The sequence below is a fragment of the Myotis myotis genome, unplaced genomic scaffold (genome assembly GCF_014108235.1).
Source record: "Myotis myotis isolate mMyoMyo1 unplaced genomic scaffold, mMyoMyo1.p scaffold_m19_p_2, whole genome shotgun sequence".
Lineage (NCBI taxonomy): Eukaryota > Metazoa > Chordata > Mammalia > Chiroptera > Vespertilionidae > Myotis > Myotis myotis.
In genome coordinates, this window is record NW_023416324.1 from 28831383 (window position 1) to 28859230 (window position 27848).

A 27848-nucleotide genomic window follows, 5' to 3' on the forward strand; every position below is an offset into this window, starting at 1 on the left:
CATCTTGGCAGTTCTGTTCAAATCTTTTCAACTAAAGTTTATTGTACCTCTATTATCAGTCACATTGGGCTACTCTTCCCAAGTCACTCCATAAAACATCACCAATTACATTTTAAATCAAATATCTGTGTGAAGCACAGTACCTGCTTCTACCTAGCTGTTAATGGTAGTTTTCCAAATTGTACTCTGGACCATTGTACGAATCATTTAGGGGATTTTTCTGGACTATACTTCTTGTGCCAGGACAGCCAGTGCTTTGAAAACTTCTCAAGGATTCAAGGATCCAGCAAGACACCAGTCCAATACTGCCTTACTAAGTGAAGAAAACAATTGCAACCACTTATTGAGTGTAAATTATGTTCCAGGCATGAGGCAAATGCTTTATCTTGTTTTACTTAATCCTCACAACAAATGGCATTGTTTTCCAGAGATTATCTCCATTTTATAGATGAGAAAATGGAAATTAAGTCAGGTGTCTGAATTTATTGAGCTAACAGGTAGTATAGCTTGGAGAGGTCAAATCTGGCTAAGATGACTCCAAAGCCCATACACTTTACCACACTGTAATGCTTCCCCAAGGGTAGAGATGATCAATTGGCCCCTGCCTGGTTCTAGGCGGAAGCCCAGGTTCTCTCCCTGAAGAGCAGTCCTAAAATACTTAAAAGGCAAATTGTTAACTCAAACATGGAGTAATTCTAGGACAAGAAAGCAAAAAGTAAAGCAGTAGGAATCTCATTATTCCTCAGGCAACCTATCTTCAGGGAGGTGTCCTTCTCTCCTACTACCATCTTTGATAAATCCCCAAAGAACAACATCCTTTCCACAATGTCAACTTTTGGGCACACACTTTATTGCACTTAATTTTTTATATATCCATTTCCCAAACTAGACATGTTTATTCATCTTTTTAATCCTCATAATCATTAAGGCCTACTACATAGTAGGCATCAACAACTGATCTTCAAAGCATGGCCGTTCATGAAACCATAATCCACTTTATAGTGAAGATGGTTGATATTCAGGCCCCACATGTATATTTTAAGGAATATAATTCCCAACAAGCTCTTTTTTTTAAGGGTGAGAAACAGCTCATGCTCATTTTAAAATCAAGATGACATCCAGGTGAATGTGTCAGGTGGGTAAGTCATAATTGTTTTGCTTTTGTTTTCATTTTTAATGGGTATTGACCTTTAAAAGACAAATAGCAAACCATATTCGCCTGCACACCACTCACTGCTTTTTCCCTTCATTTTCTCTATCTTTATGAAAGCAAAGGACTTATTCTAGTTCTCACCATCTGTAAGAGCCCTGGTCCACTGAACAATTTTTGACCCTATAGTTTTTGATCCTTCAATTTTTGTCTTGTATAAAAGCTGTGTGTCGGGACTGAAGATCATCCACTATCTTCTCTTCTATTTCCATGCCTTTTTCTATTTCTTCCTCTGATAGCAATAACTTAGTTTCTGAGTCTTTGGTTATAATAATGACAAAGGACCGTTGTGACTCAAGGATATTAGCCACCACCACTTGATGTCGATACATTTCCAAAGCATTCCGTGCACGGTCAATTATGATGGAGGGATTAGTCTCCAACTTAAAGGAAATTATAAATGCTTTGGGAGCCCAGTCTTTAACCAAAGGAGAAAGCATTTTTGGCACCATCTTCATTGTTATCTGTGTTGGAAAAAGAAAAGCTTAATAAGCAAACAAAGGTCACCACCTAACAGGTCAATCTCATGGGAAACTAAGGAAGCAGGGACTCAGATTTTTGACTATGTCAATTTAAGTGGGACTTCTCATTGTCAAACTTTTCAAAGCATATGAAATGCTTAGCTTAAAAGCCCTGGCCCTGTAGGGTTCATAAGGATGCCTAATTTCAAAGCTTCATACATATTCCATGGGCAAATCATATATAATGAATCAGTCCTATTCTGCCGTACTCTTCGCCATTAATAGAACCCCACAGAACAGCATTACACTTTCTCAAACATCTCCCTTCATTGTTTATGCCAAACTCCCATGGAAACAAATAATCTACTCAGGTAAAAGTTACTTAGGCAGAAGCTCAAATAAAGTTGGTTTTTTAAGCCTCAGCCTAAAATATTTCTTGCACTGACAGAATGGCTATTCCATTTCAAAACTGTCACTTGTAACACATCTTAGCACTTATAACTGATTTTCTTTATTTTCATTTGGTCACAACGTCTACTATACCATTCTCAGTCCCTTCTAAAAAGAATGTTGAGTTGTTTTGTGCACTTCCAAGATAGAACTAAAAAATAAAAGATAAACTAAAGCTCCCATAATTTAAATAGCATGACATCACAAATCATCAGGTTTTCCCCTCAAAAAATTATAAAGTGTGATAGGGATCATACACCCCGTTCTCCACTTTTTCTCCTTAGCATTTATCACTACCTAAAATAGTCCTGTCTCCTCTACAGAGTATAAGCAACACAAAGACATGGTATATTTCTTTCCCCTGTTTTACCTCCAGGTCCTACAACAGTGCCTGGCATATAGTTGGTGCTCAATAAAGAAACATTTGTTGAAGAAACAAATGAACTATCCTACAAAGTCAGTAAGTGCCCCACAGGTAGAGTTTCTCCTATTTAAATTCTATTTGTATCATCCAGTAAATGACTAAGAACTCCCTCAGGTTACAAGCAGCCAGATTACCTCCTATCTCAATCACCCTACTACACTCCCTATACCGCCTCCTTAAACTACAGCAATAGCCCCCATCTAATCAACCCTTGCTTCTCTAATTCACCTTTCCAACGCATGCCACAACATTCTCAAACAAAAACACTCTCATTCTCCTACTTATGTTTCCCTTGGCTCCACAGGATAAAAAGTCCTAGCTCCTTAAAAAGGAATAGAAAGTCTTCTATGAATTAAGCTGCTGCTTCTGCTCTCTCTCCATTCCCACGCTCTCCCTGCTCTCTGGGCTTATCGAACAACTTCAGTTCATAGTCACTGCCCATCCCCAAACTCCAGTTGTGTTCTCTATCTGGAATGACCTCCCCACTTTGACTGGTATACCCTCTGCTCATGTTTTCAATCTCAGTTCAGGTTATCTCCAGAAAGCCTTCCCGGACTTCCCAAGATTCAATCACCCCCCGCTTTGACCTCACTCTGTATGTTCCTCTCCTAGAACACTTATCCCTCTGTATTGTAATTATGTCTGCGTCCCGGTCCCTCACTACATGGTGAGGTCCTTGAGGGAGAACGGTGTCTTACTCATTTCCGTATCCCTAGTGCCTAGTTCGTTTGAAATGCATTAAGGCCGTCTCCAGATCAGGAGGTTAACCCAAGATTGATTACAGGGGATCAGATTTCTGGAAGAGCAGCGCCCATCACCTGCAGTGGGCCCCCAGATGACTGGATCTTGTGTTCAGGCATTTCAGAGACAGGAACATAGAAATCTGACACGGCCGCAGCCAGGTAAAACATCGCAGAGGGGCCTGCAAAGAGAAGCAGAGGGTGTAATACATCGGAAAGGTGTATAGGATCAGGTCCTTCTCACCTCGGGTTCCCCTGCTAGGAGACCTGTGGGTTCTGAGGGTGTAAGCAGTGGTTCTCAACCTTCTGGCCCTTTAAATACAGTTCCTCATGTTGTGACCCAACCATAAAGTTATTTTCGTTGCTACTTCATAACTGTAATGTTGCTACTGTTATGAATCGTAATGTAAATACCTGATATGCAGAATGGTCTTAGGCGACCCCTGTGAAAGGGTCGTTCGACCGCCAAAGGGGTCGCGACCCACAGGTTGAGAACCGCTGGTAGGGGGTGTCTGGGGAGAAAGGCACGCCTCCCGGGAACCGATGGATTCCTAAGGCACGCACCTAGCGGATTGAGCGCCTGGGCCGCAGCCTGCAGCAGATGCAAATAGTCCGCCAAAGTGGTGAACTCTATCGCCAGGAAGGTGCCGGCGGCCGCCGCTTCCTGGTAGCGCCTCAGAGCCGCCGCGAAGCCCGGGAGCGCCTTCTCCTCGACCTCCAGGCTCAGTAAGCCCGAAGTGGCTGGGCTGGTGGGCCGCAGCGCCGACAGCCAGGTCTGGGGAGGGAAGCGGTGGGCAAAGGGGAAGGCAGAGCGAGCGCGGTGGAGGAACAGGACCCCGTAGCCCGCCGCCAGGAAGACCTCGGCCGAGGTGGCCCCGCGCCGCCCGCTGCTGAAGTTGTCCAGGAAGCGCACTGCCCGAGCTTCCAGCGGGACCTTGGTGCCGCCGGACGTCACCAGCACTACCCGTCGTCCCTGCGCGCCCAGCCGGGCGGCGAAGCGAGCCATCACCTCGGCCCAGCGCGCAGCACCGGCGGGCTGGGGGAACTCGGCGACCAGGTCCACTTCCGCCATGAATCCCAGCGCTCCCCCGCGCCTGCGCACGCTCCCGGCCGCCGGCGCCAGGCCCCCGGCCCGACCTGGCCTGCGCGCAACCGCAATCTGAGGGGCGGCGCCCGCCCTAGATTTCTCCACGTCGGGAAAGGCGTGCTGGTTCTGCCTCACAGCCCGGCGGAACTGGCACTGAGCAGACGCGCGTCTCTTTCCCCATTGCCTAGTCTGGGTAAAGAACTGGACATGTTTGCCCCTTACCGGCCACCGTATGGGCCTTTCTGCACTTGGACTCCACTGGAGTTAGACTGCGTGGCCATTTAACTGACGGGTTGGGATTTGTGTGTGGGAGTGATGGCTGGCTTTTGTTTTTTGGCTTTTTTAACCTCAAACACGCTTCAGGTGTTAGCCAAGCCACGCCCTCCCCCTGTCCTTGAAAGGCCGGGAACGAGGGGGCCCCGTGGGGATCATGTGACACCGTGGTGGTCACGTGACACCGGCGTCCAGCGTCTTCTCGCTAGGCAACCGTCCTAGAGCCTGACCCCGCTGCTGCAACATGAACATGATCTACCAACTGGCGGTGCCCAAGGGGCGCCGGATCTGCTGTGAAGTGTGCGAAGCTCCAGCCGAGCGGGTGTGCCCGGCCTGCACAGTCACTTACTACTGGTAGGCCCTGAAATGTGGCTCCTAGGCGCCCCGATGCCCTCTCCAGTCACCCCCCTGGGCCTGGGTGCTTCGCGGCAGTTCCAAGACAGGTCTCTAAGACTTCGGTGCCTCGTTTTCATCCTCTTCTATTCCATCATTCACCAGCAGATGTTTTGTTGAGCGCCTACTGTGCGCTATGCACTGTCCTGCGTGCTGAAGTCACTGAGGGAACTGGGCAGACCTTGTCCCTCAAAGGGCTAATGACATTTTCACTGCGACCTACCTATATGTAAACAAACAGAAAACAAGATGGTTTCCCAGAGTGATAAATGCCATAAAGTCAAAGGAAAGGCGATGGGAGGTTGGGCAGATTGCCTCTCTGAGGGCAGACCCTTGATCTGAAAGTAAAGTAGGAGCAGCCTGCCATGGAAATGGCTGGGGGAAGAGTGGAACAGTAAGGCCCTGAGGGAGGGAAGAATTGGCCGTGTTTGAGGAATAGAAAGAAGGCTATTTGGCCCTGGCGGGTGTGGCTCTGTTGGTTAAGCGTCCTCCCATGCACCCAGAGGTCACCAGTGCGATTCCCTGGCAGAACGCATGCCCAAGTTGCTGCCTCCATCCTGTGGGGGGCGTGCAGGAGGCAGCCCATGGATGTTTCTCTCACACCCATGTTTCTCTCTCTCTCCCTCTCCCTTCCTCTCTAAAATCATTACAAACATATTTTTAAAAAGAAAAAGAAAGGCAGAAAGCAGGCTATTTGGTGCACATCCAACATGGTAAGGGTATGGGGAGGGTGGTTCTGGATGAGGTCAGTTTTCAATTATTCAGTGTAACATCCTTTGACTTTTGCTTTAGAGGAGACCCTATTTTGGGCCTGAGATAAGACAACTAGGTTCTGGCTTCCAGAAACCTAGGTCAGAGCAGACGAACTTGTTTAAAAAAGGAAGTCATTCTGATACAAGTGTTGTCACTCAAGGTGTGCTCTTCCCTGGGACTTCTAAGGATGGAGGCAGTGATTGGGGTAGTATCTGGAAAGGTTCTCTGAAGAAGTAACATTTGAGCTGAGTCTTGAAATTTTAGTAGGAAGTTGCTAGGTGAATGAACAGTGAAGAAGGAAGCGTAGGACACTGACATCCAGGACTACCTTGGGCGAAGGGTGAAAGAACAGTTTATTGAGAGCTGAGTAAATAAGGTGGTAGTGGAGGGAGCAATCACTGATTTTTAAATTGCGGTCCATGACCCTTCAGCAGATTATGAGTAAGTCCTAACCAGCATTTTAAGAAAATAATAGAATAAAAATTATTAGAGTGATCCTACTTGAACTGTCTCTTGAAACTTTTAGTGTTCTTATGTGGATATGTGTGTTTGTACTGGAACAATGTATTTCATGCTATGGGCTTAGTAAAAAAAAGAGTTGGAAAATCATTGTGATAGGTACTAGTAGGAGTTTAAACGGAGAAGATCAAGGTGAGGGTCAAACAGTGACATGGCCTCAAAGAGTTTGGAATTTACCCTCTGGAAGGTGATGGGTGATTTTGGCATGCTCTCATTTGTGGTAAGACGACAGGTGGCAATGTGGAAGATAGCTTGGAAGGTAGGCACTGGAGGCTGCATAACTGATTGAGAAGTTGTTGCAGTGGTCCCAGTATGGAGTGAACATACCTCTCTCAGTCTGAATTAGGGGTCCACCCTCCATGCTCTCACAGCATTCAGTATGTCCCGTTTCTTAACGTTTGTGATACGATGTGAAATCAGTTGTTCACTGGTTTATATTCCTCACAAGGCTGTGTGCCCCAGGAGGGCAAGGATGGCATCTGTTTTTTCATTGCTGTTCCTTTATTGCATTTAGAATACAATTCAGAATTCATGACAGAAACTGCAAAGTCCTGTTACCTCTCTCTCTTAATTTCCTACCTCCTCTTTTCCTTGATGCAGCTACAGAGACTTTCTTTCAGTTCAGATTTGACAAGTCCTTTCTTTTCTCAGTTTCTTTGCTCTCCACTGCGAACCTCCCCTTCATCCATGAATCTTTCTAGTTCCCTTTCCTCTTTCAGTTCTCAGAAATTTTATTTCTTCAAAGAGGTTTTCCAGAAAACCCAATGTAAATACTCTCTCACTTCTCTCCCTTTTTTTCACTTTACCTGTACTTTCCTATTTTTCTGTTTGCTTATTTAATATCTATGTCTCTTACTAGACCAGTGATGGCGAACCTATGACACGCGAACTCATTTTTTGGGTTGATTTTTCTTTGTTAAATGGCATTTAAATATATAAAATAAATATCAAAAATATAAGTTTTTGTTTTACTATGGTTGCAAATATCAAAAAATTTCTATATATGACACGGCACCAGAGTTAAGTTAGGGTTTTTCAAAATGCTGACATGCCGAGCTCAAAAGGTTCGCCATCACTGTACTAGACCTAGGGCCTGCACATACCAGGCACTCAGTGATCATTTGTTGAATAAATGAACTTCTGAATAGATAATAAACCTGTTAACTGGGTCAAAGAACACAGAGGAAGTGGTAGGTGGCAGATTGGATTGGGACACAGTTTGAGGGACCTTCAGGCCACTTGGAAGAGATGGCTAAGAAACAATTTGAAGTATAGGCTTGGCACCCCTTTGTCTAATATGAGTATCCACCTCTTCCCCATCCCCCTTTCATCCCTCTAGCCAGAAGCAATTAGTTCTTCTCAACTCTTTTTGAACTTACTCTTTATGACATTTCACAGACAACTTTTATTTCCCTTCTTCATTTTATTTGTTGGCAAGCATATTATCTCAATTTTCTTATGCTCCATCAATACAGGATATTGTGTAGAACGTATAGAAGGACTGTCATATGTATGCTACCTTTTGATCTGTTTCAGGCCCATCTTGTGTATGCCCCACAGTCTCCAGAAAAGTGCTTTGAAATACTTGAAACTAAATATTTGATGAATGCATGAATGACTAAATGATCATGTCCTAGGCCCTTATCCTCCATTATTTCCTTTCTCTTTTCACTGATTATAATTCTCTTTTTTCACTGGTTAATATCTTTTCTCTCCCTCCCCCTTTTTTCTCCAGATTTCTCTGTGATTGTGTCCTGGAGATTTTAAAGTTTTTCTGTAAAATAAAACTGAGGTGCCCTAGCTGGCTTGGCTCAGTAAATAGAGCATTGACCTGCGGACTGAAGGGTACCAGAGTTCGATTCTGGTCAAGGGCACATGCCCAGGTTGCAGGCTGGATCTCCAGTAGGGGGAGTGTAGGAGGCAGCCAATCAGTGATTCTCTCTCATCATTGATGTTTCTATTTCTCTTTTCCTCTCTGAAATCAATAAAAATATATTTTAAAAAATAAAATAAAACTGAAGTCATTGTTCTATCTCAAAAATGGGGGCTTTACTACCTCCTTCCTTTCAGAGTTTTCATGGTTGAATGTAAAGCATCTAGCACTGTGCCTGGGACCAAGTGGGCACTCAGTATTTACTTATTTATTTTCTTCATCCCAAATGTAAGAGCAAGAAGGACAGTCAGCTTGAAAGTTTGTGGGAATTTTTTATTAGAGCTAATAAATGAAAACAGCAAGGTTACAGGACCGCTGTGCAAATATCAGTTGTATTTCTATATGCTAGCCAAGAATAATCTGAAAGTGAGATAAGAAAACCAATTTACAAGAGCATCAAAAAAAGGGAATGAATTTAACCAAAATAGTATAAGATTTATACACTGAAAACTACAAAATATTGTTGGAAGAAATTAAAGAAGACCTAAATAAATGGAAAGGTATTCATAGATTGGAAGACTTAATATTAAGATAGCAATACTTCCCAAATTGATCTGCAAATTCAATGCAATTCTTATCAAAATTCCAAGTGCCCTTTTGCCAAAATGGACATGCTGGTCCTAAAATTCTTATGAAAACACAAGGGACCCAGAATAGCCAAAACAGTCTTGAGAAAGAACAAGTGGAAGACTCACACTTCTCAATTTCAAAATTTACTACAAAGCTATAATAATGAAGAAAGTATGATACTGGCATAAGGATAGACATGCAGATCAGTGGAACAGAATTAAAAGTCTGGATATAAGCACATACATTTATGATTAATTGATTTTCAGAAAGGTTACCAAGAACATTCATTTGGGAAAAGAATTGTTTCCTCTGTATGGTGCCAGCAAAACTGGGTATCTACATGCAAAAGAATAAATTTGGACCCATACCTTATGCCACATACAAGAAAGACTAAATGTAAGAGCTAAAAATATAAAACTTTTAGAAGGAAATATATGTTGTAAATCTGTGTGATCTTGGATTAGGCAACAGTTCTTAGGTATGACAGCAACAGCATAAGAAACCAAAGAAAGATAGATTGAACACTATCAACATTAAGAACTTTTATGCATCAGAAAACACTAAGAAAAAGGGGGAAAGAGCCTACAGAATGAGAAAAAAATATTTGCAAGTCTGATAAGGGCCTGGTATCCACAACACATAAAGAACTTTTAAAACTCAACAATAAGAAGACAAAAACCCTGTTAAAAAGTGGGCAAAGGATTTGAATAAATATTTCTCCAAGGAAGATATACAAATGGTTAGTAAGCACCTGAAAAGATGCTCGACATTATTAGTAATTGGGAAACCACAATATAAAACCACACGAGGATGGTTATAATAAAAAAAAGACAGAAAATAACAAGTTTGGTTAGGAAGTAAAGAAAATAGAACCCTCATACATTGCTGGTTGGATTATAAAATAGTACATGCTTGGCCAGCGTGGTTCAATGGTTGAGCATCGACCTATGAACCAGGAGGTCATGGTTGTATTCCCAATGAGGGCACATGCCTGGGTTGCGGGCTCGATCCCCAGCCAGGGGCATGTAAGAGGTGGCTGATCAATGATTCTCTTTCATCACTGATGTTGCTATCCCTCTTTCCCTTTCCCTTCCTCTCTCTGAAATCAATAATAAAAAAATTAAAACAAAATAAAATGGTACAGCCTCTGTGGAAAACAAATTGGCAGCCCTCAAAAATTTAAACATATAGTTACTATATGACCCAGCAATTCCATTCTTAGTTATATACCCAAGAGAACTGAAAATATTTATTCACACAAAAGCTTAAGCACTAGTGTTCATAGAAGCATTATTCATAATAGCCAAAAAGTGGAAACAACCCAAATGTTCACCAACTAATGAATGTATAAACAAAAAGCGATACATCTATACAATGGAATATTATTCAGTCATAAGAAGGAATAACATTGATGCATGCCGCAGCATGACTGAATCTTGAAAGTATACTAAATGAAAGAAGGTAGACACAAAAATCATATATTGTCCGTTCCCATTTTTATGCAATGTCCAGAATAGGCAAAATACATAGAGAAAGTAGATTAGGGTTCTAGGCATTACATGGGTGGAAGGAAGAATGAGAGCTACTGTTAGAGTGAATGGAGTTTTTTTCTGGGTGAAAATGTCCTGGAGTTAGTTAGGGTGATGGTTATATATTGTGAATATATTTTTAAAAAACAACACTGAATTATACACTTTAAAATTGTAAATTTTGTGATATGTGAATTATATATCAGTTAAAAAAATGTAAAAACAAAACACCATGATTGGAGGAAGGGTCAGATTTGGGTAATAAATTTGGAAGTCATTCATAGAGGCAATTATTTAAGGAGTGGGCATGGATTTGCTTGTAGAATTTTCCTGCAGTGATGCAAATGTCCTATATCTGTGCTGTCTAATCGAGTGTTTACAAATAATAAATGTGTATGTAAAACAGTCAGAAAAGCTGTATACCAAAATGTCACAGTGCTTCCCTTAGAGAGTTAAGAAACAGCTGGCTTTGGAGTACAGGCTTAGAGCAACTACATAATCTCTTGGCACCTCTGCTTCTTGACCTTTAAAACAGTAATAACAGATTTTGTTCTGTTTTCAAAAGTTAGTTACATGCAAGACCTCCTGCTGCACCACTGGCTTTGGGAGGCATTCACAGTGTGTTCTGAGTGAAAGCACCCCCAGGAGCACAGGAGACAATGCAAGGGGTGCTCTCCAGAGTCCTGCAGCATGAGGGCACCGTGATAGGAAAGTATCTCCTAGAACAGTGGTCGGCAAACTCAGTCAACAGAGCCAAATATCAACAGTACAACGATTGAAACTTCTTTTGAGAGCCAAATTTTTTAAACTTAAACTATATAGATAGGTACATTCAACTTTAAATTCAACTTTAAATTCACGTTTTCATCTTCCGTTTTTCTTTGCTTCTTCTTTGTAGCCATCTCAAACAGGGCACCTAAAAAAATGTTTCATATTATAATAATAAAGCCACCAACACAAAAGAATTACAATTCTTAAATTGATGACAAAAATACCTGTAGGATGTGCAGCTGGTTGGAAAAATACAGGTAACTTTATGCTTCGAGTAGGTAGCACGCGATTTGCGGATGCAACTAGCACTAACCACTGCACGATAAGACTGCTGACTGACTGGCTCACTCAACTCGTGCATGAATCGCACACGCCTCCCCCTGTGCTGCGTATCCTGCAGCCCACCTGCTCTGCGTCTCCCGTCGCCCGACCAACCCACCAACCGACTGACTGACACCCCTCACTTCTTCTAACACCACTTCTTCAAAATAGACTCGCCCAGGCTGAAAACCGACTTCTGTGCATGGGCCACGAAGTTTCAATCACACTGTACGTGCGCGCCCGCATGTGGTATTTTGTGGAAGAGACACACTCAAGGGGCCAAAGAGCCGCATGTGGCTCGCGAGCCGCGGTTTGCCGACCACTGTCCTAGAACCTCACCAAATGTAAATTCCTTTCTCTTCCTCAAGAAAAAGACCCTCACATCCCTCAGCTTCAAAGTTCAGATATTTTGAAAACGCCGTTGGAATAATGCAGAAGTAAAGCTGTCTTTGTTGTTACTAATTAATCATGAAAACAGAATAGCCACAGCAGCACCACATGGCTTCTGAACGTGAACCTGTGCCTGCAGAGAGGCCACCCTTCCCCAACCCAACATAGTTTTTCCACCATCAAATAATCACATGACAGAAAAGAGATTTTGTCTCAACATGGCTTGAGCTCCCTGCCTGGTCTATGTTGGGCTGGCTTTTCTAGTTTCTAGGGCTAGGCCTGAAGTGGAGCAATGGAATTTTAGGTCAGCCCTAACATAAATACAATGAAGTCCATGTTTTTATTGTCAGTGATGTGGTTCATCAGCAAGCTGACTGGAAAAGCATTCATGAGAAGATCTGTCAGCTGCTGATTCCGCTGCGCACCACCATGCCCTTCTACAATTCAGAGGAGGAGCGGCAGCATGGCCTCCAGCAGCTGCAGCAGAGACAGGTAGGCCTGCGGGACAGGTGCAGGGTAACTCCTGGGTGCAGCAAAACTGCCCAGGAGAAAGGGCGCTCTGGGTTGAGATCACTAACCTGTAACCTTTGTGAGGGCAGAGACTTGGTTTTGTGTTTTTATGTCCTCAGTGCCATTCCATTCAGTCCGTTCTCCACATACTTGCTGAGTATCTGCTGTGGTCTCCTTGGGCCGCCATAACAAAGTACCCTAGGTTGAGCAGCTTAAACCACAGAAATTTATTCTCTCACAGTTCTGGAAGCAATAGGACCAAGATCAATGATAGGTGTTAGCAGGTTTGGTTTCTTCTGAGGCATCTCTCTTTGGTTTACGGATGGTTGCCTTGCCATGTCCTCCCATGGTCTTTCCTCTGTGCACACACAACCTTGGTATCTCTTCTTGTGTCCAAATTTCTTCTTATAAGGATACCATTAGATTGGATTAGGGGCCATCCTAAAGGCCTCATCTTAATTTAATCCCCTATTTAAAAGCCCTATCTCCAAGTGCAGTCACATTCTGAGGTACTATGGGTTAGGGCTTCAACATATGAATTCTGGGGAACGAAATTCAGCCATAATACCCACATATATGTCAAGTACTCTGATAAGAGCTGAGGCACGTAGTAGGAGGTCAACAATGATGTTTGAATATATAAAGGAGTAAATAAATAGAGGAGATTAGGAAAACTATTATGGCATTGATAGAATCACATTTTTTCTTTAAAAAAAATAGCATTTTATAAGCCATAAATTTCAAAACACCAGATTCATCAATGTTAGTGTTGTCACACTTTGAGAGTGGCCTTAGAACAGTGATGGCGAACCTATGACACGCGTGTCAGAGGTGACATGCGAACTCATTTTTTGGTTGATTTTTCTTTGTTAAATGGAATTTAAATATATAAAATAAATATTAAAAAATATAAGTCTTTGTTTTACTATGGTTGCAAATATCAAAAAATTTCTATATGTGACACGGCACCAGAGTTAAGTTAGGGTTTTCAAAATGCTGACACACCGAGCTCAAAAGGTTCGCCATCACTGCCTTAGAACAATGGCCTTAGAGTAAACTTGTTTCTGATATTAGCTAAGCAGGATAACTCCAGAAGGAAAATTCTCTTAAAATTAATTCAAATGGAAAGGCAGACAGTTTCAGAGAGTCCTGAGGCATGACAGTTCTGTTAAACTAAAATTTTAATATAAATAGAAGAATAATATTCATTTAATAATTTTCTATTGAGCACTCATTTATGCCAAGTATGGAACTAAGATGAAAATACACTTATTCCTGGACCTTAAGGAACTCACAGTGCAGAGTTTGCCTTTTTGTGTCGCTTATGCTAGGACTTGTGGCCAGCTTAATACAGGCAGGCTTACTGTGTGCCCTCAACCAGCTCATTAGGTATTGGCCTTATCTCCAGGTATACCTATATCCACCATTGTCTTTTACCTGTAGACTGACTACTTTTTTCTTCCACAGAAGCACTTGATTGAATTCTGCTACACTGTAGCCCAGAAATATATCTTTGAAGGAAGGTATAAAGATGCTGTCCCAGCAGCTTTGCATTCTCTTCGCTTCCGCATGAATGTGTATGGCCTGAGTTCAGTAGAGCTTGTGCCTGCCTACCTCCTGTTGGCTGAAGCTAGCATTGGTAAGTGGAAATGACTTACCCCCTGGAGTCCTTAAGAAGTGCTATATTGAGTCCTATCAGTAGCCAAATAATCTAGCCTTGGTATCTTTTGTGCAAGAGCAGGGCTGCTGAAAAGTTTGGCACAAGATGGGGAAGGAGATGTCATGAACTTTCGGCTACAACTGACAAATCCCCTCTAGCTGACCTAAGCAAAAGGAGGAAGTGTAGTAGGACGCTGGCGTGTCCTAAGGGAACTGAAGCACCATGAGGTACTAGAATCAGAATGCCGTAACAAAGCAAGGCCGGTGCTCTCAGCTTTTATTTCTGGGGACTTATCTCTTGCCTCTGCTTCTCCATATCTGCAGACCAGATTTTTCTACCTTATGCTTACTGCAGGAGACAGCAACCCTAAAATGTCAGACAGAGCTGAATTTACATGTCCACCAGATTCAAGGTGGGTAATAGGAGCTAATTAGCATCTGATTTACAATTTTAAATTCCTAAAGAGAGAACTGTGTTGACTCAGCTTGAGGGTGGTATCTACCTACCCTTGAGTCAGGGTCCTGTAGTTCAAACAGGAATACAGGAACCTACTCCTATAGAGGAGAGGCAGTGTTGAGAGTGGGGAGCATACCGATGGCAGACATCCCATGTGGTTGTTACAACAAGAGGAGCATTGGCATTTTTGAGGGGAATTAACATTTTTTAGTATCTACAGTATTTCATTTTGAAATAATTTTTTCCTTGATGCCTGTGACTTTAATTTTTTAAATATTAAAAGTCAATTATTTTATAAAATGTCCCTCAATGTGGGTTTCTCTGAAGTTTCCTCTGCAGACGATGTATCTTTGGCAGGAATATCATGAAAGTGATGCTGTGTTCTTCTCATCCCATCCTATAAATTGGCACATGTTTTCAATTTATTCCATTACTGATGATGATCATTTAAGTTACTTCACTCTTTCAAAGTACACTTCAGCAGTTTTTTCTTAAAATGTATTTTTATTGATTTCAGAGAGGAAGGGAGAGGGAGAGAGAGAGAGAGAAACATCAATGATGAGGGAGAATCACTCATTGGCTGCTTTCTGCAAGCCCACTACTGGGGATCGAGCCCACAACCTGGGCATGTGCCCTTAACAGGAATCAAACCCGGGACCCTTCAGTCCACAGGCTATGCTCTATCCACTGAGCAAAACTGGCTAAGGTTAATTCAGCAGTTTTAATATATTCAGAAGATTGTGCAACCATCACTATGTTTAATTCCAGAACATTTTAGTTAACCCAAATGGAACCCCACACCCATATTAGCAGTCATACCCCGTTTTCCCATACCCACATTTCCTGGCCACCACTAATCTACCTTCTGTCTCCATGGATTGGCCTTTTCTGGACATTTCGTATAGATGGAATCATACAATACATGGCCTTTTGTGTCTGGCTTCTTTTACTTAGCATATGTTTTCCAGGGTCATCCATGTAGCATATCAGTACTTGATTTCTTTCCATGGCTGAATACTATTTCATTCATGGATACGGATAGACCACATTTTGCATATCTACTCGTCACTTGGACATTTAAACTGTTTCTATTTTTTTGGCTATTATGATTAGGCTGCTATAAATTTTCATATATATATAAGTATTTGTGTGTCAATAAATGTCTGAGTTAATGAATAAATGTGTGAATGCATGATGACATATTTCATCATGTGTTTTCTGGCCAGGATATGAATTATAACCTTCTTTCAATCTTTTGGACAGGTCTAGACCAGATCGTCCAGGCTGAAGAATATCTATCCCAAGCCCAGTGGACAGTCCTCAAATCAACTGATTGTAGTTATGCCACCCACTCTTTACTGCATCGGAACCTGGGACTTCTCTATATGGTTAAGGACAACTACGAGGAAGCCCGTTATCATCTGGCCAATGATGTAAACAATCTAAATTATAACACCTGAATGTTTCTGAGTCCAGCCCTGTTTAGTTGTGTGTTTTTTTTAACTGAGCATTTCTCTATAACTTTTTTCTCTACAACTGACTGGTGGGGTGTTAACAAGAACAGAATTTTTAAAAGATTTTTTTTTTAAATTATTGATTTTTTAGTGGGAGAGGAAGGGGAAAGGAGAGAAACATTGATGTAAGACATTCATTGGCTGCCTCCTGTATGCCCCCTACCGGGGATCTTGCCCACAACTCCGGCATGTGCCCTGACCAGGAATCAAATTAGTAACCCTTAGATGCACAATATGATGCTCCAACCAACTGAGCCATTCTGGCCCAGCAAGAACATAATTTTAACAACCTGAGTTCAAGCCTTCCTGGCTGTTCAACCTTGCCCAGGACACATCATTTCCCTAACCCTCAGTTGCTGGGAGGATCATAAAGGGAGGCAGACAGAGTACTGACTAAGAGAAGGGCTTTACTTCTAGTCTCAGCTCTATAATCTGACCAGCCACATAATCTTGGATAAATTATTTAACCTCTTTCATCACCTTTAAGAGAGAAATCATGAAATGGTCTCTACCTCATTACAGAGATAAATAATAGGACAATGCATGTGCAGCACTTTGGCTATTTTTATAAATAACATCAATATCTCTACTTCAGAGTATGGTTCTTAAATGAGCTGGTTGTATGTGAATGTGCTTTATAAACTACAAAACTCTGTTGAAATGTTAAATAGGATAATAAGGGTGATGACTGAGCAGTTCTTCCAACATTTCTGAGGTTTCTATTAGGATTTCAGTATTGGACAATATTACCAGAGAGAATAGTTTCGGAGTCTGAAATCTGGATGAGGTTAGGGTCAGACTGCAGTCTTCATGCAGGTTGGTTCTCTCTTCAGCCTCTCCACTGGGCAACCCTCCCTCTGGTTGGCTGCCACTGCACAATGTCCATAGAGCCAATGGCAACATCTTGTGGTGATTAGTCTCCATATCCCCTCACCCCAAATCCATTTGCTGCCCTACCCTGCCCTGGGAGGCTTACCTCTGTGGACTACACAACCTGGACTCCATTGCTTGGGCTTTGGGTTGGAGAGTGAGCGATGTGGCGGGGGATTGAAGGTTGGGAGGAGGAAGAGGTTGGGGTGTTTACTTTCTCTGCTGCCTCTCTTCCCCACCTCAGTTCTGGCAGGGACATGGTTCCTTACGACTCCTGTCAGGCAGCCTTCTTCCATGGCTCTAGCTCTTACTGGGCCCTTGTAACCCTGCTTTCTCCCCTTGGTTTTTCAGGAGTCGGGATGGCAATAGTTTCTTGCTGTTGAGAATCCCCAGTGCCTCCTTAGTTCTTGTTGGTTCCTTAACCCTTCCATATCTCTGTAAATAATTATTTTCATTAAAGTGTCTTCAGGAAATATTTTGAGGGTGCCATAAATTTCCACCTGTGAGCCTGACTAATGCACTTCTTCATCTGTGTTTCTTTGCACAAATAGACTCTAGCTACACCCTCTGACAAATGAAGGATTTGTTCATTCTGTCTTGAGGTGGGCCATCCTGTTAAGAATGAGATCAAGCTCAGATTCCTCAGCCTAGCTTTGAAAAAAAAAAGGGAAGAAAAAAGACTATAAAAGATAGATCACGCCCAGCTGTCATAGCTCAGTGGTTAAGTATAGATCTATGAACCAGGAGATCACAATTTGATTCCTGGTCAGAACACATGACTGGGTTGCGGGCTCAATCCCTAGTGTGGGGTGTGCAGGAGGCAACCAATCAATGATTCTCTCTCATCATTGATGTTTCTACCTCTCTCTTCCTCTCTAAAATCAATTAAAAATATATTTAAAAAAAGAATTAGCTCAAGCTTCGAGTTCTCAGCCTAGCTTAAAAAAAAGAAATTTTATTGATATATATCATAAAATTCACCCACTTTAAGTGAATAATTAAATGATTTTTAGTAAGCTTACAGAGTTGTGCATCCATGAACACAATCCAGTTGTAGAACATTTTTTATCATCCCAAAGAGAGCCCTAATATCCATTTTCAGTCATTTCTCATTCCCACCCCTGCCATGGGACGGGAACTGACCTGGAGCAGGTCTGCCTCAGACCAGCCTGTACTGTGTGGGTTATTGATTCCATGCAGGAAAGATTTCACAATACTCCAGGTGGTTTTGAGAGTATGTTTATTCAAGCTGGGGACAGTGAAACAAGGGAAGGACTTAGGATAGAAGAAGCAACAGTGAGAGCCTAGGTGGGTAGCTTTGGCTTTCTAGAAATGTTGGGGGAAAGAAATTAGCCAAGGTGGGCCTGCTGTCCGTTCCCTGGAGAGTCAGAGAAAAGGGGGCCTTGGGGACAGGTTCAGGACGTTAGCCCAGGAAGCGCTGCCGCTATCCATTGCTTCCCTGGTTGCAAGTGTGGTGGGGACCCTTAGGGTTTAGGAGGAAGTAAAAAGTTCATACCTGAGAAGGGGCATCTGTGTGCTCCAGAGAGAGCCCACACTGGGTCTTCGTCTTGAGAGTTTTCATCTTCTGGGGTGAGAATCTTAGGGGAGGGTTTCAGTAGAATATTCATCAGCTTTCCAGATTTATTTTGTTGTTGTTGTTAATCCTCTCCCGCGGATATTTTTTCCCCATTGATTTTTAGAGAGTGAATGGGAGGAAGGAAGGAAAGAAGGGATAGAGAGAGGGAGGCAGGGATAGAGGGAAGGAGGGAGAGAGAAAGAGAGATGTGAGAGAGACACATCAATTGGTTGCCTCTGACACATGCCCCAACTGGAGCCAAGGATCAAATCTACAGCCCAGGTACATACCCTTGACCGGGAATCGAACCTGTGACCCTTCAATGTGCACCCAATGCTCTAACCCAGGGGTCCTCAAACTACGGCCCGCAGGCCACATGCGGCCCGCTGAAAACATTTATCCAGCCCGCCGGGTGTTTTTGCCGCCCCTGTGTGCATAGGAATTTGTTCATAGTTTTTTTTTTAAACTATAGTCTGGCCCTCCAGCGGTCTGAGGGACAGTGAACTGGCCCCCTGTTTAAAAAGTTTGAGGACCCCTGCTCTAACCACTGAGAACAATGGCCAGGCACCAGATGCATTTTTAATATGCTGATGCATCAAAATGAGGTTATAGGAGTTTGGGATTATTCTTTGGTCTGCTTTACTGTTTGACTTTTATCTTGGGTTGGTCTGGCTCTCATAGGGTTTTTGTTATTTGTTCCCCTGACGTCACCTGTCCTTGGGTTTAGCTGACATGAATGGCATTAACTGGGTCTCTGTCCTCTGTCTCTTGACCAGGGTGATTTAAACTATGTATTCCCTGGTTAGGGAAGAGAGGTAAAACCATTTGCTCTCAAGTGTCCTTGGTTGGGGAAGATATTAGGTCTTGGGATTCACTAGCTGGCTGTAAGTTGTTTGGCCTTGTTTAATTTTCTTGTTTAATCCCATCCCACTTGCCCAGGAATTTTCCTAGCTTCTTACTATCCCACCTCACCCCTGCTCCAGGCAGCCACTTTCTGTTTCTCTAGGTTTGTCTTTTCTGGACGCTTGATATAAATAGAATGATATGTGGTTTTTTGCATCTGACTTCTTTCACTTAGCATAATTACTTTGAGATCCATCCATGTTGTGTGTATAAATACTTTATTGCTGAGTAGTAGTCCATCATCTGAATATACTACAGTTTGTTTAGCCATTCATCTGTTGAGGGACATATGGATTGTTCCCACTTTTGGCTATTATGAATAATGTTGCTAAGAATGTATTTTTTTTTCAGGTGACTTTTAGAGGATGTTTATTAAAGCTGGGGACAGTGAAACACAGAAGGGCCCAGGATAGAAGAAGCAACAGGAAAGGGACTAGGTGGGGAAATGAACCTAGGCTGGACTGGTTTGGCTCACTAAGAAGTCAGAGAAAAGGGTACCTTGGGGACAGGAAGAGGGAGTTAGCCCAGGACAAGCTGCCACTTCCCATTGCTCCCTGGTTGCAAGCCTCATGGTGTCCCTTAGAGCAGGATTGCCAACCAATGGTCCCGGACCACTGGTGGTTTGTGAGGTCTGAAAGGTTGGCGACTGCTGCCTGAGAGCATGCCTGTGGGAGAAGAGGAAAGGGAAGGGAGAGGTGTGGACCTGCTCTTGGGAGGGAGAGCACTCTTTCTCCACTAAGAATATATTTATACAAACCTTTGTATGAACACATGTTTTCATGTTCTTGGGCATATGTCTAAGAATGGAATTGCTGGGTTATGTAGTACTATATGTTTAGCTTTTTGAGAACTGCCAAACTGTTTTCCACAGAGGCTGCATCATTCCATATTCACACCAGCAAAATACCATTTTCTCCACATCCTTGACAATACTTGTTATATTCTGCCTTTTTTATTAGATCCATTCTAGGGTGTGAAAAGTGGTATCTCATGATTTTATTTTGCATTTTCTTAATGACTAAAAATATTGAGCATCATTTCTTATGGCTTATTAGCCATTGGCACATGCTCTTATAGACATCTCTCTTCAGACCCTTTGCTCATTTTTAGTTGGGCTGTTGTAAACATTTTTTGTATATTCTGGATACGAGTCTTTTTTTTTATTATTATCAGATATATGATTTACAAAGAGAACACAGCACTCACCTTCTTCCTCTGCTATAGATTTATTTTGCCAGTTGTGCTTATGGCACAGAGGACATCAGGACCTCAGGAGGCTACTTTCACCTGGCTAATATCTTCTTTGACCTTATGAAGTTTGACCTGGCAGACACGCTGTACACCAAGGTGAGCTAGGGAATATGGGAGCTGAGCCTTGACACTTAGGCCTTGTACCTTACAACTGGTGTCAGATCATTCATGAGAAATTTGAAGCACAGAGAGATAAAGGCACTTGCCCAAGTTTACATAGCCTGATATATGATATATTCCAATTTTTTTCTTCCTATTTCTCCACTACCAAAATAGTCCTTAGAATCCATAGGATGATCTATAATAAAAAAAGCATAATATGCTAATTAGACAAGATGGCTGAACGACCTTCTGGACAATATTCCGGATGACCTTCAGGACGAAGCCGGGGCTGTGAGGGCCGAGCCTCTTGCACGAATTTTGTGCATCGGGCCTCTAGTTAACAAAAAATAAGTGATGGGTCAATAATAACCGAACCCCTCCAAATAGATTGCCATATGCTCTGTCATACCCATAGAAGCAAGGTAATGTGGGCATATTGAGGTATGTGATAGAGAAGGAAATGAGATTTTCATATATATTTTTACTGATTTCAGAGAGGAAGGGAGAAGGAGAGATAGAACATCAAGGATGAGAGAGAATTGTTGATCAGCTGCCTCCTGCACGCCCCTTACTGGGGACTGAGCCTGCAATTCAGCATGTAACTTTGACCGTAATCAAACCCAGGACCCTTCAGTCTGCAGGCAGACGTTCCATCCACTAAGCCAAACTGGCTAGGGCAGAAATGAGATTTTAAAGGGGAAATTATGGCTAAAATGTCATATGAAGGGATCAAAAAATATGAGTGCACTTGAAGTCTCCATCTTTGCATGTGAAAGATTTTAAACTGCTTTTAGTATTTAAAATGTCATTTATGTTCATAGAGTAACACCTCACTTAGCAAGCAACCATTTCTATGTGTGATATAGGCTCTCATGCTGTGACTGTTTATTCATATTTTAGGCCCACTTTTGAGGAAGAGGCATTGTGGTGTAGCTGAAAAGAAATGAGCTTCAGAGTCAGACAGACTTGAATTTAATTCTTGGCTGTGCCACCTACCAGCTTTTACCAAAAGTCAAGTACAATCTTAACATCTCTGAGCCTGTTTCTCTCTCTGTAAAATGGGGATAATAAGACTATGACCCCAGTTGGTGTTGTGAGGATGTAAAGGTTTAGTTATATGTGCTCAGCAAATGGTAGTAATTGTTATTAGATCCACCAGGTGCCCTTTGCAGCCCAACAGTCGCCACACTCACTTTGGCCAGGCCTGTTTGGCTCCTAAGCCTCCTCTTCCCTTCCTCCCCACAACCAGGCACAATGAGAGAGGGAGTCTGCAGATGGTTAGAGGTGCTACCCTCCCAGCTGGCTGGTCCAATGACTTAAGACCTGGCCCGCTTGTCTGATTGTATCTTCTTTCCTAACAGGTCTGTGAGATCTGGGATAAATATTTGAACAATCACTATCAAGTCCTCTTAGAGGCTCGCGTCCAACAAATAGATTTACTGGGCAAACGATTTGAGACTGACACTGGCTTGGGTAAGTGGCAGTTCTCCCTACGAAGCAGAGCAGTGACTTCCTGTCAATCGTGGGCCTTGTCCCGAAAATAGGGAGAGCTGGTGTGCCTGTCCTGGAGCACATGCCATCTCCCCCATATTGATTATGGGAAAACTGAGACAGGGGAGCAAAGGGATTTTACCAGAAGTCAGATTTCTAGCACCACACACAGCCTTTCAGGGGATATACTTGGAGGAGAGCCCACTGTAATTTCTGCAGAGCATCCATTTCTTATGTGTTATCCCTCCAAGGACATAAGCCATGGCTCAACACAGAAGTGGCATTACTCAATTGTCCTGGTGCCTTATCCTCTTGCTTTACTGGGCAGTGAGCTCCTCAGTGGCAGTGCTGAGTCTGATTCATCTCACCATTCCCAGGCTTGGCAAAAGGCTGAATGTTGAGTAGCCCTGGACAATATCACTCCCGCTGAGATAATAAAGAGACAGAGGATCTAGCTTGTGCTAAAAAAGTGTAGTTGGTGAGACAGAGCCTATCTGAAATACCAAAATATAATTTCTGTGAGTACAAATTATATTATAAGCCAAGCCCCAGAACTAAGAGGTGAGGATGGTGTTGAAGGGGAGAAGACTTATTACAGGAGAGGTTTTGAGTTAAGGATTAAAAAATTAGTAACTTTATTGAGCTTTCTCTTATGATAAAAGTGGTTTATGGTAAAGCAGAAAACTTGGAAATCATAGATAGCTGAAGATAGCCAGCCTTAATATTATGGTATATATCCTTTCTGTCTGTTTCTCTAAGCTTAACACAGTATGTCCTCACTTAATGTCTTTCATAGGTTTTTGGAAACGGACTATAGGCTAATTGATATAAACAAGAGTTAAGTTCCTACGGCATATTTCTGGTCACGAAAACATCACCAAACTTCTAAATAAAGATCCAAAACATTTCTAATATTAAACTCTGAAATAAATGTGAGCTATCCATACATTTAAGAAATATTAATAAAAACTAGCAAGATAATTCTTTTCCAGCCTGCTTATTCCAGTTCAAGGTCGCAGGTGACTGGAGCCCATCCTGGCAATTCAGGGCACAAGGTGGAGCCAACCCTGGACAGGATGCCACTCCCTCAAAGGGCGCACTCACACACACACACCTACATTCACTCAGACTGGGATGATCTAGGCACACTAGTCACCTGTGGGTACATATTTGGGCTGTGGGAGGGAAACTGAGGACCAGGAGAAAACCCACATAGAAGTGGGAGGACATGCCAACTCCACACAGAGAGTGGCTCTGATTGGGAATAAATTTTTCTCTCTCATCAATGTTATAATGAAGTGATGTCTAACAAAATGATGTTATTGGGGACTTGCTATACTTAAAAAAGTGCTTTTAAGTATCTGGCCCATAATAACTCATAATCTCTCTCTATATATAAAAGGCTCAGTGACTGACTGACCGGCCAGTACATATGACGTGCACTGGTAATTTAAAAATAAACGTTGACTTGTGCATGTGCGACACATATAAAGCTCTCAGAATGGATATTATTGAAATTCCCCGTGAAATGATTTGTAACGGATCTATTATTGAAGCTACCTTTGGAAATAGTATATCTATAGATAATATTAAAAATATATCTGAATGTGTGATTCTTTGTCCTGAAAATGAGCACTTTCATAAATTAAATGAAGAAATTTTAGATATACTTGATGGAGATTTTCACACCTATTTGAGTGATGATTCAACAGGTGATGCTGGAAAGGAAAATTTTCCCATCAAATTTCTTAATAGTATTATTCCTTTGGGAATGCCATGTCACAAATTAAAATTGAAAGTAGGTGCAATCATGCTACTGAGAAATCTTAACAGTAAATGGGGTCTTTGTAATGGTACTGGATTTATTATCAAAAGATTGTGACCTGACATAATCAAAGCTGAAGTATTATCAGGATCTGCAGAAGGAGAGGTTGTTCTGATTCCAAGAATTGATTTCTCCCCGCCTGACACTGGCCTCCCATTTAAATTAATTCGAAGACAGTTTCCTGTGATGCCAGCATTTGCAATGACTATTAATAAATCACAAGGACAAACTCTACACAGAGTAGGAATATTCCTACCTGAACCCGTTTTCGGACATGGTCAGTTATATGTTGCTTTCTCTCAAGTTCGAAGAGCATGTGACGTTAAAGTTAAAGTTGGGAAATTAGTCAAGCACTTTGAAAGTGTTTTTACTCTTAATGTGGTATAAAGGGAGATATTAGAATAAGTTTAATCAATTTATCAGTCATTGTTTTTATCAGTGTTGTTTTTTTAAAAATATATTTTATTGATTTTTTACAGAGAGGAAGAGAGAGGGATAGAAAGTTAGAAACATCGATGAGAGAGAAACATCAATCAGCTGCCTCTTGCACATCTCCCACTGGGATGTGCCCGCAACCAAGGTACATGACCTTGACCGGAATAGAACCTAGGACCCTTCAGTCCATAGGCCGACGCTCTACCCACTGAGCCAAACCAGTCAGGGCTCAGTGTTGTTTTTATATCATGTTTTTGTTGTTTTTATATCATGTCTTTGTTGTTATATTATGTTGTTACTGTTTATTAATCAATTTATATATTGTTTTCATATCCATTTTACTAATTTTCTTTAATCTCTGACACTTCTATTATAGAGAAGGGGTGAATAATGATACTAAAATATTTCTTCTAATTAATTTCCTTTCAATGTGCACAAATCTGTGCACTGGGCCACTAGTAAGTCAATAAATAATGACTAAAGGAGAACCAAAAACTGCTGGGGGGAATTGTAAACGGCCTCCCCAGGGAAAGCAGAAAGGCTATATTGCTTAAGCACCTTTGGAGTTGGGGTAGAAGAATTAAGATGCTGCACCTTCTAGAAGGTCCACTCCCCCCTCTTGCTAGAGAGTGGAAGCTGAGTTGGGCCACTGGGACAAATCCCCTGTATTTGGGAGCCTAAGAGATCCAATTCAGGACTCTGAAAGAGAGAAATCTTAGCAACATTGGGACTGAGCATTTTTTTTAGGTTTCTCTCATAATGACATGCGAGGCAAGGCCAGGAGCTGCCTGGAACTGCTCTGTATGTGGCAGCTGCCCTCCAGGTGGAGAACTTGCTGTGCTTTGCACTGCCTCCACCAGCGTCCCTGTGAGGAGGCTTCTGGAGGCCAGGTGCCCACACAGCTCAGTGCCTACCACTGAGGGCAGACTCAGCTGCCTCCAGGACCTGTTTCTTCCTTCCCTCCTCTCCACTGCAGATGAAGCCCAGGAAGCAGAAGCCATTCGGATCCTGACTTCAATCTTAAGCATTCGAGAGTCTACATGTAGCAGAGCTCCCCAAAAGATTGTCTTCGTTCTGAGAATCCTGGTCATGCTTTACTACCTGATGATGAATTCTTCAAAGGCAAGTTTCCCCAGAAAGCCAGCCTGTCTAAAATTGAGATAGAAATCCCTCTAGTTGAATCCAGCTGTGTTCTGCCCAATTGCATTAGCGTTTGTCCTAAGAGTAAGCCCCTACTCCAGAGAAGCTCAGAGGCTCATGCCAGGTTTCATTTGTTGAGTCCAGCCTGCATAATGGAAACTGGATTGTCCTCTTTCCTCAAGGGGGCCTTCCCACAGTTGCATAGGTAAACTGAGGCAGGGGCAGTACTAGAAAGCCTGCGGGGCCTGAGGGCTCTGGGGAGTCCTTGCAGGAATGGAGTAACAGCTTTAACTATACTCAGTGAGTTCCTCCAGGTTGGCAGTTTACTTATGGTCCTGTCATCTCTCTGCCTTCCAGTGTTGGTTCAAAGGGCCCTAATTAAGATCCTACAAAGATCTCACTTTGCTATGAAAGTGTACTTAGTTTGTCAAGCCAGGTGACTTTTTCTGGTGTCCCCTTCCCCACCCAGCACACATGTGGCTAGCTCTAAGGACCCAGTATGTGTTCACAAGTTTCCAACAAGAGCTCAGTGGCTGGTGTGAGAAGCTGATGGATCCTTTCCCATGTTTCTGGGATTGAGCACAGATGGGGCTTCCCAATGTAATGCTTCCCTATGACAACTTCCTTTCGTCACTGCAATTCTATTCCAGGCACAAGAATATGCCACCAGAATCTCTAATATAGCTCAAGAGAAACAGCTCAGTGCCCAAGAACAAAACCTCATTGAACAATTACTACGTATCATCAACACTGAAGTAATTTTCCCCGCTCCTTAGTGACCCATGGATTCCACGTCAGGGCCTATTCCAGCGACTGTTGAGCATCTAACATATTCCAGCCTTGTGCAGCTGCTTCGAGGTACTATGAATTGCTGAAGTTCCCACCCTCTTGCCCTGTGATTTCACATATAGTGTGTTTTTATTCTTTCTTGCACAGCAAATGTAAGGGAATATAGAGCTTTGGGCATAGAAATCAGTAAAACTTGTTTTTATCATGACTTTGTACAACTTTGAGTAACGTGCTATCAGCTCACTAATAGGGTATTTGTAATTAAACTGCAAACAGTTTTTCATATTTCCCAGAAGTCTCCAAGTGATGCATGTTCTATAGATCTCTACCAGAAAAAAAAGCGGGTGGGGGTAGGAAATAAGCTATATTGGAGCAAAGTTTCCCTATTCCCTATTAAGTTAGCATTAATTTGAGGTAGTTTGTGATTAAAATGTCCACTATAATTCCTAGAGTAATCACCAAGAAAATTACTCTAAAAATACTTTAAAATCAACAAAGGAATTAAAATGTACTAGAAAAAATCCACTTAATGCAAAAAAAAGGCAGTGAAGGAGAATGAGCGGGACAAAAAGGACATGAGGTATATAGAAAACAAATTGCAAAATGCAGACATAAATCATAGATCTTTTCCAGAGAAGGCCCCAGGGCCTTGCAAGGTGCCCTAGTACAGATTGGCTGAGATACCATTCCAGGTTGGTGTCTTTGTCTTCCTAGACAGCGATTTGAGCAGACGTGAGCCAATTATACAGTCTAGGGGAGAAGCCCTCTGAAAGATCCTACAAAGATCTCACTTTGCTTGTGCCAGGTTTCATTTGTTGAGTTCAGCCTGCATAATGGAAACTGGATTGTCCTCTTTCCCTGTGATGTAGACAGAGTGCAGGCCTTGGACTCAGATGTGAATGGGTTACAATCTCAGCTCTTTTACTTAATATCTTTGTGACCTTGATCTCTCCCATAACCTTATTCATTATTGTTGTAAAATGGCATAGATGTGGCCATGGCAGTATCAGCTTGTTTCCTGGATGACCGTAGTCACTTAACATATCTTTTTTTTTTTTTGGTAATATTTTTTTTAGTGATTCTAGGGAGAGTGACTGAGAGATAGAAGCATTGATGAGAGAGAAACATTGATCAGTTGCCTCTTGCACGCCCCTTACTGGGGATCGAGCCTGTAACCGGGCATGTGCCCTGATTAGGAATCTAACCAGGGACCTTTTGGTTCATGGGTTGATGCTCAACCACTGAGCCACACCTGCTGGCAACATATCTTTTCTTTCTTTTAGCTCCAGGTTTGTCAAACAGCCTGTCCATTAGCACGCTTAGCTTCCTAGGTAGATTTGCACTCAGGGAGAGGATATGCAAGTCAAGGACCTGTCCGAGAGTTTTTTGTTCCTCACTGTAAATTAATTCACTCAGATACATAATAAAAATAGGCCAGATTGCCCTGGAAGGTTTGGCTCAGTGGATGGAGCTTCAGCCTGTGGCCTGAAAGGTCCTGGGTT

The 27848-nt window shown here is 42.4% G+C and overlaps 2 protein-coding genes across 2 annotated transcripts; one reads left to right on the forward strand and one right to left on the reverse strand.

Annotated features, from left to right (window-relative positions):
* Positions 1–828: 828 nt before the first annotated feature.
* Positions 829–4507, reverse strand: PPCS (phosphopantothenoylcysteine synthetase). Its single transcript, XM_036348951.1, has 3 exons — positions 3850–4507; positions 3364–3467; positions 829–1674 (listed from the first exon to the last, which is right to left on the reverse strand). The coding sequence occupies exons 1-3, from the start codon at positions 4355–4357 to the stop codon at positions 1351–1353; spliced, it is 936 nt and encodes a 311-aa protein (XP_036204844.1). The 5' UTR covers positions 4358–4507; the 3' UTR covers positions 829–1350.
* A 206-nt stretch (positions 4508–4713) lies between these two features.
* On the forward strand, positions 4714–27848 carry ZMYND12 (zinc finger MYND-type containing 12). The gene is made up of 8 exons (XM_036348953.1): positions 4714–4999; positions 12175–12316; positions 13802–13973; positions 15714–15883; positions 20538–20660; positions 22028–22139; positions 25394–25539; positions 26208–27848. The coding sequence occupies exons 1-8, from the start codon at positions 4890–4892 to the stop codon at positions 26331–26333; spliced, it is 1101 nt and encodes a 366-aa protein (XP_036204846.1). The 5' UTR covers positions 4714–4889; the 3' UTR covers positions 26334–27848.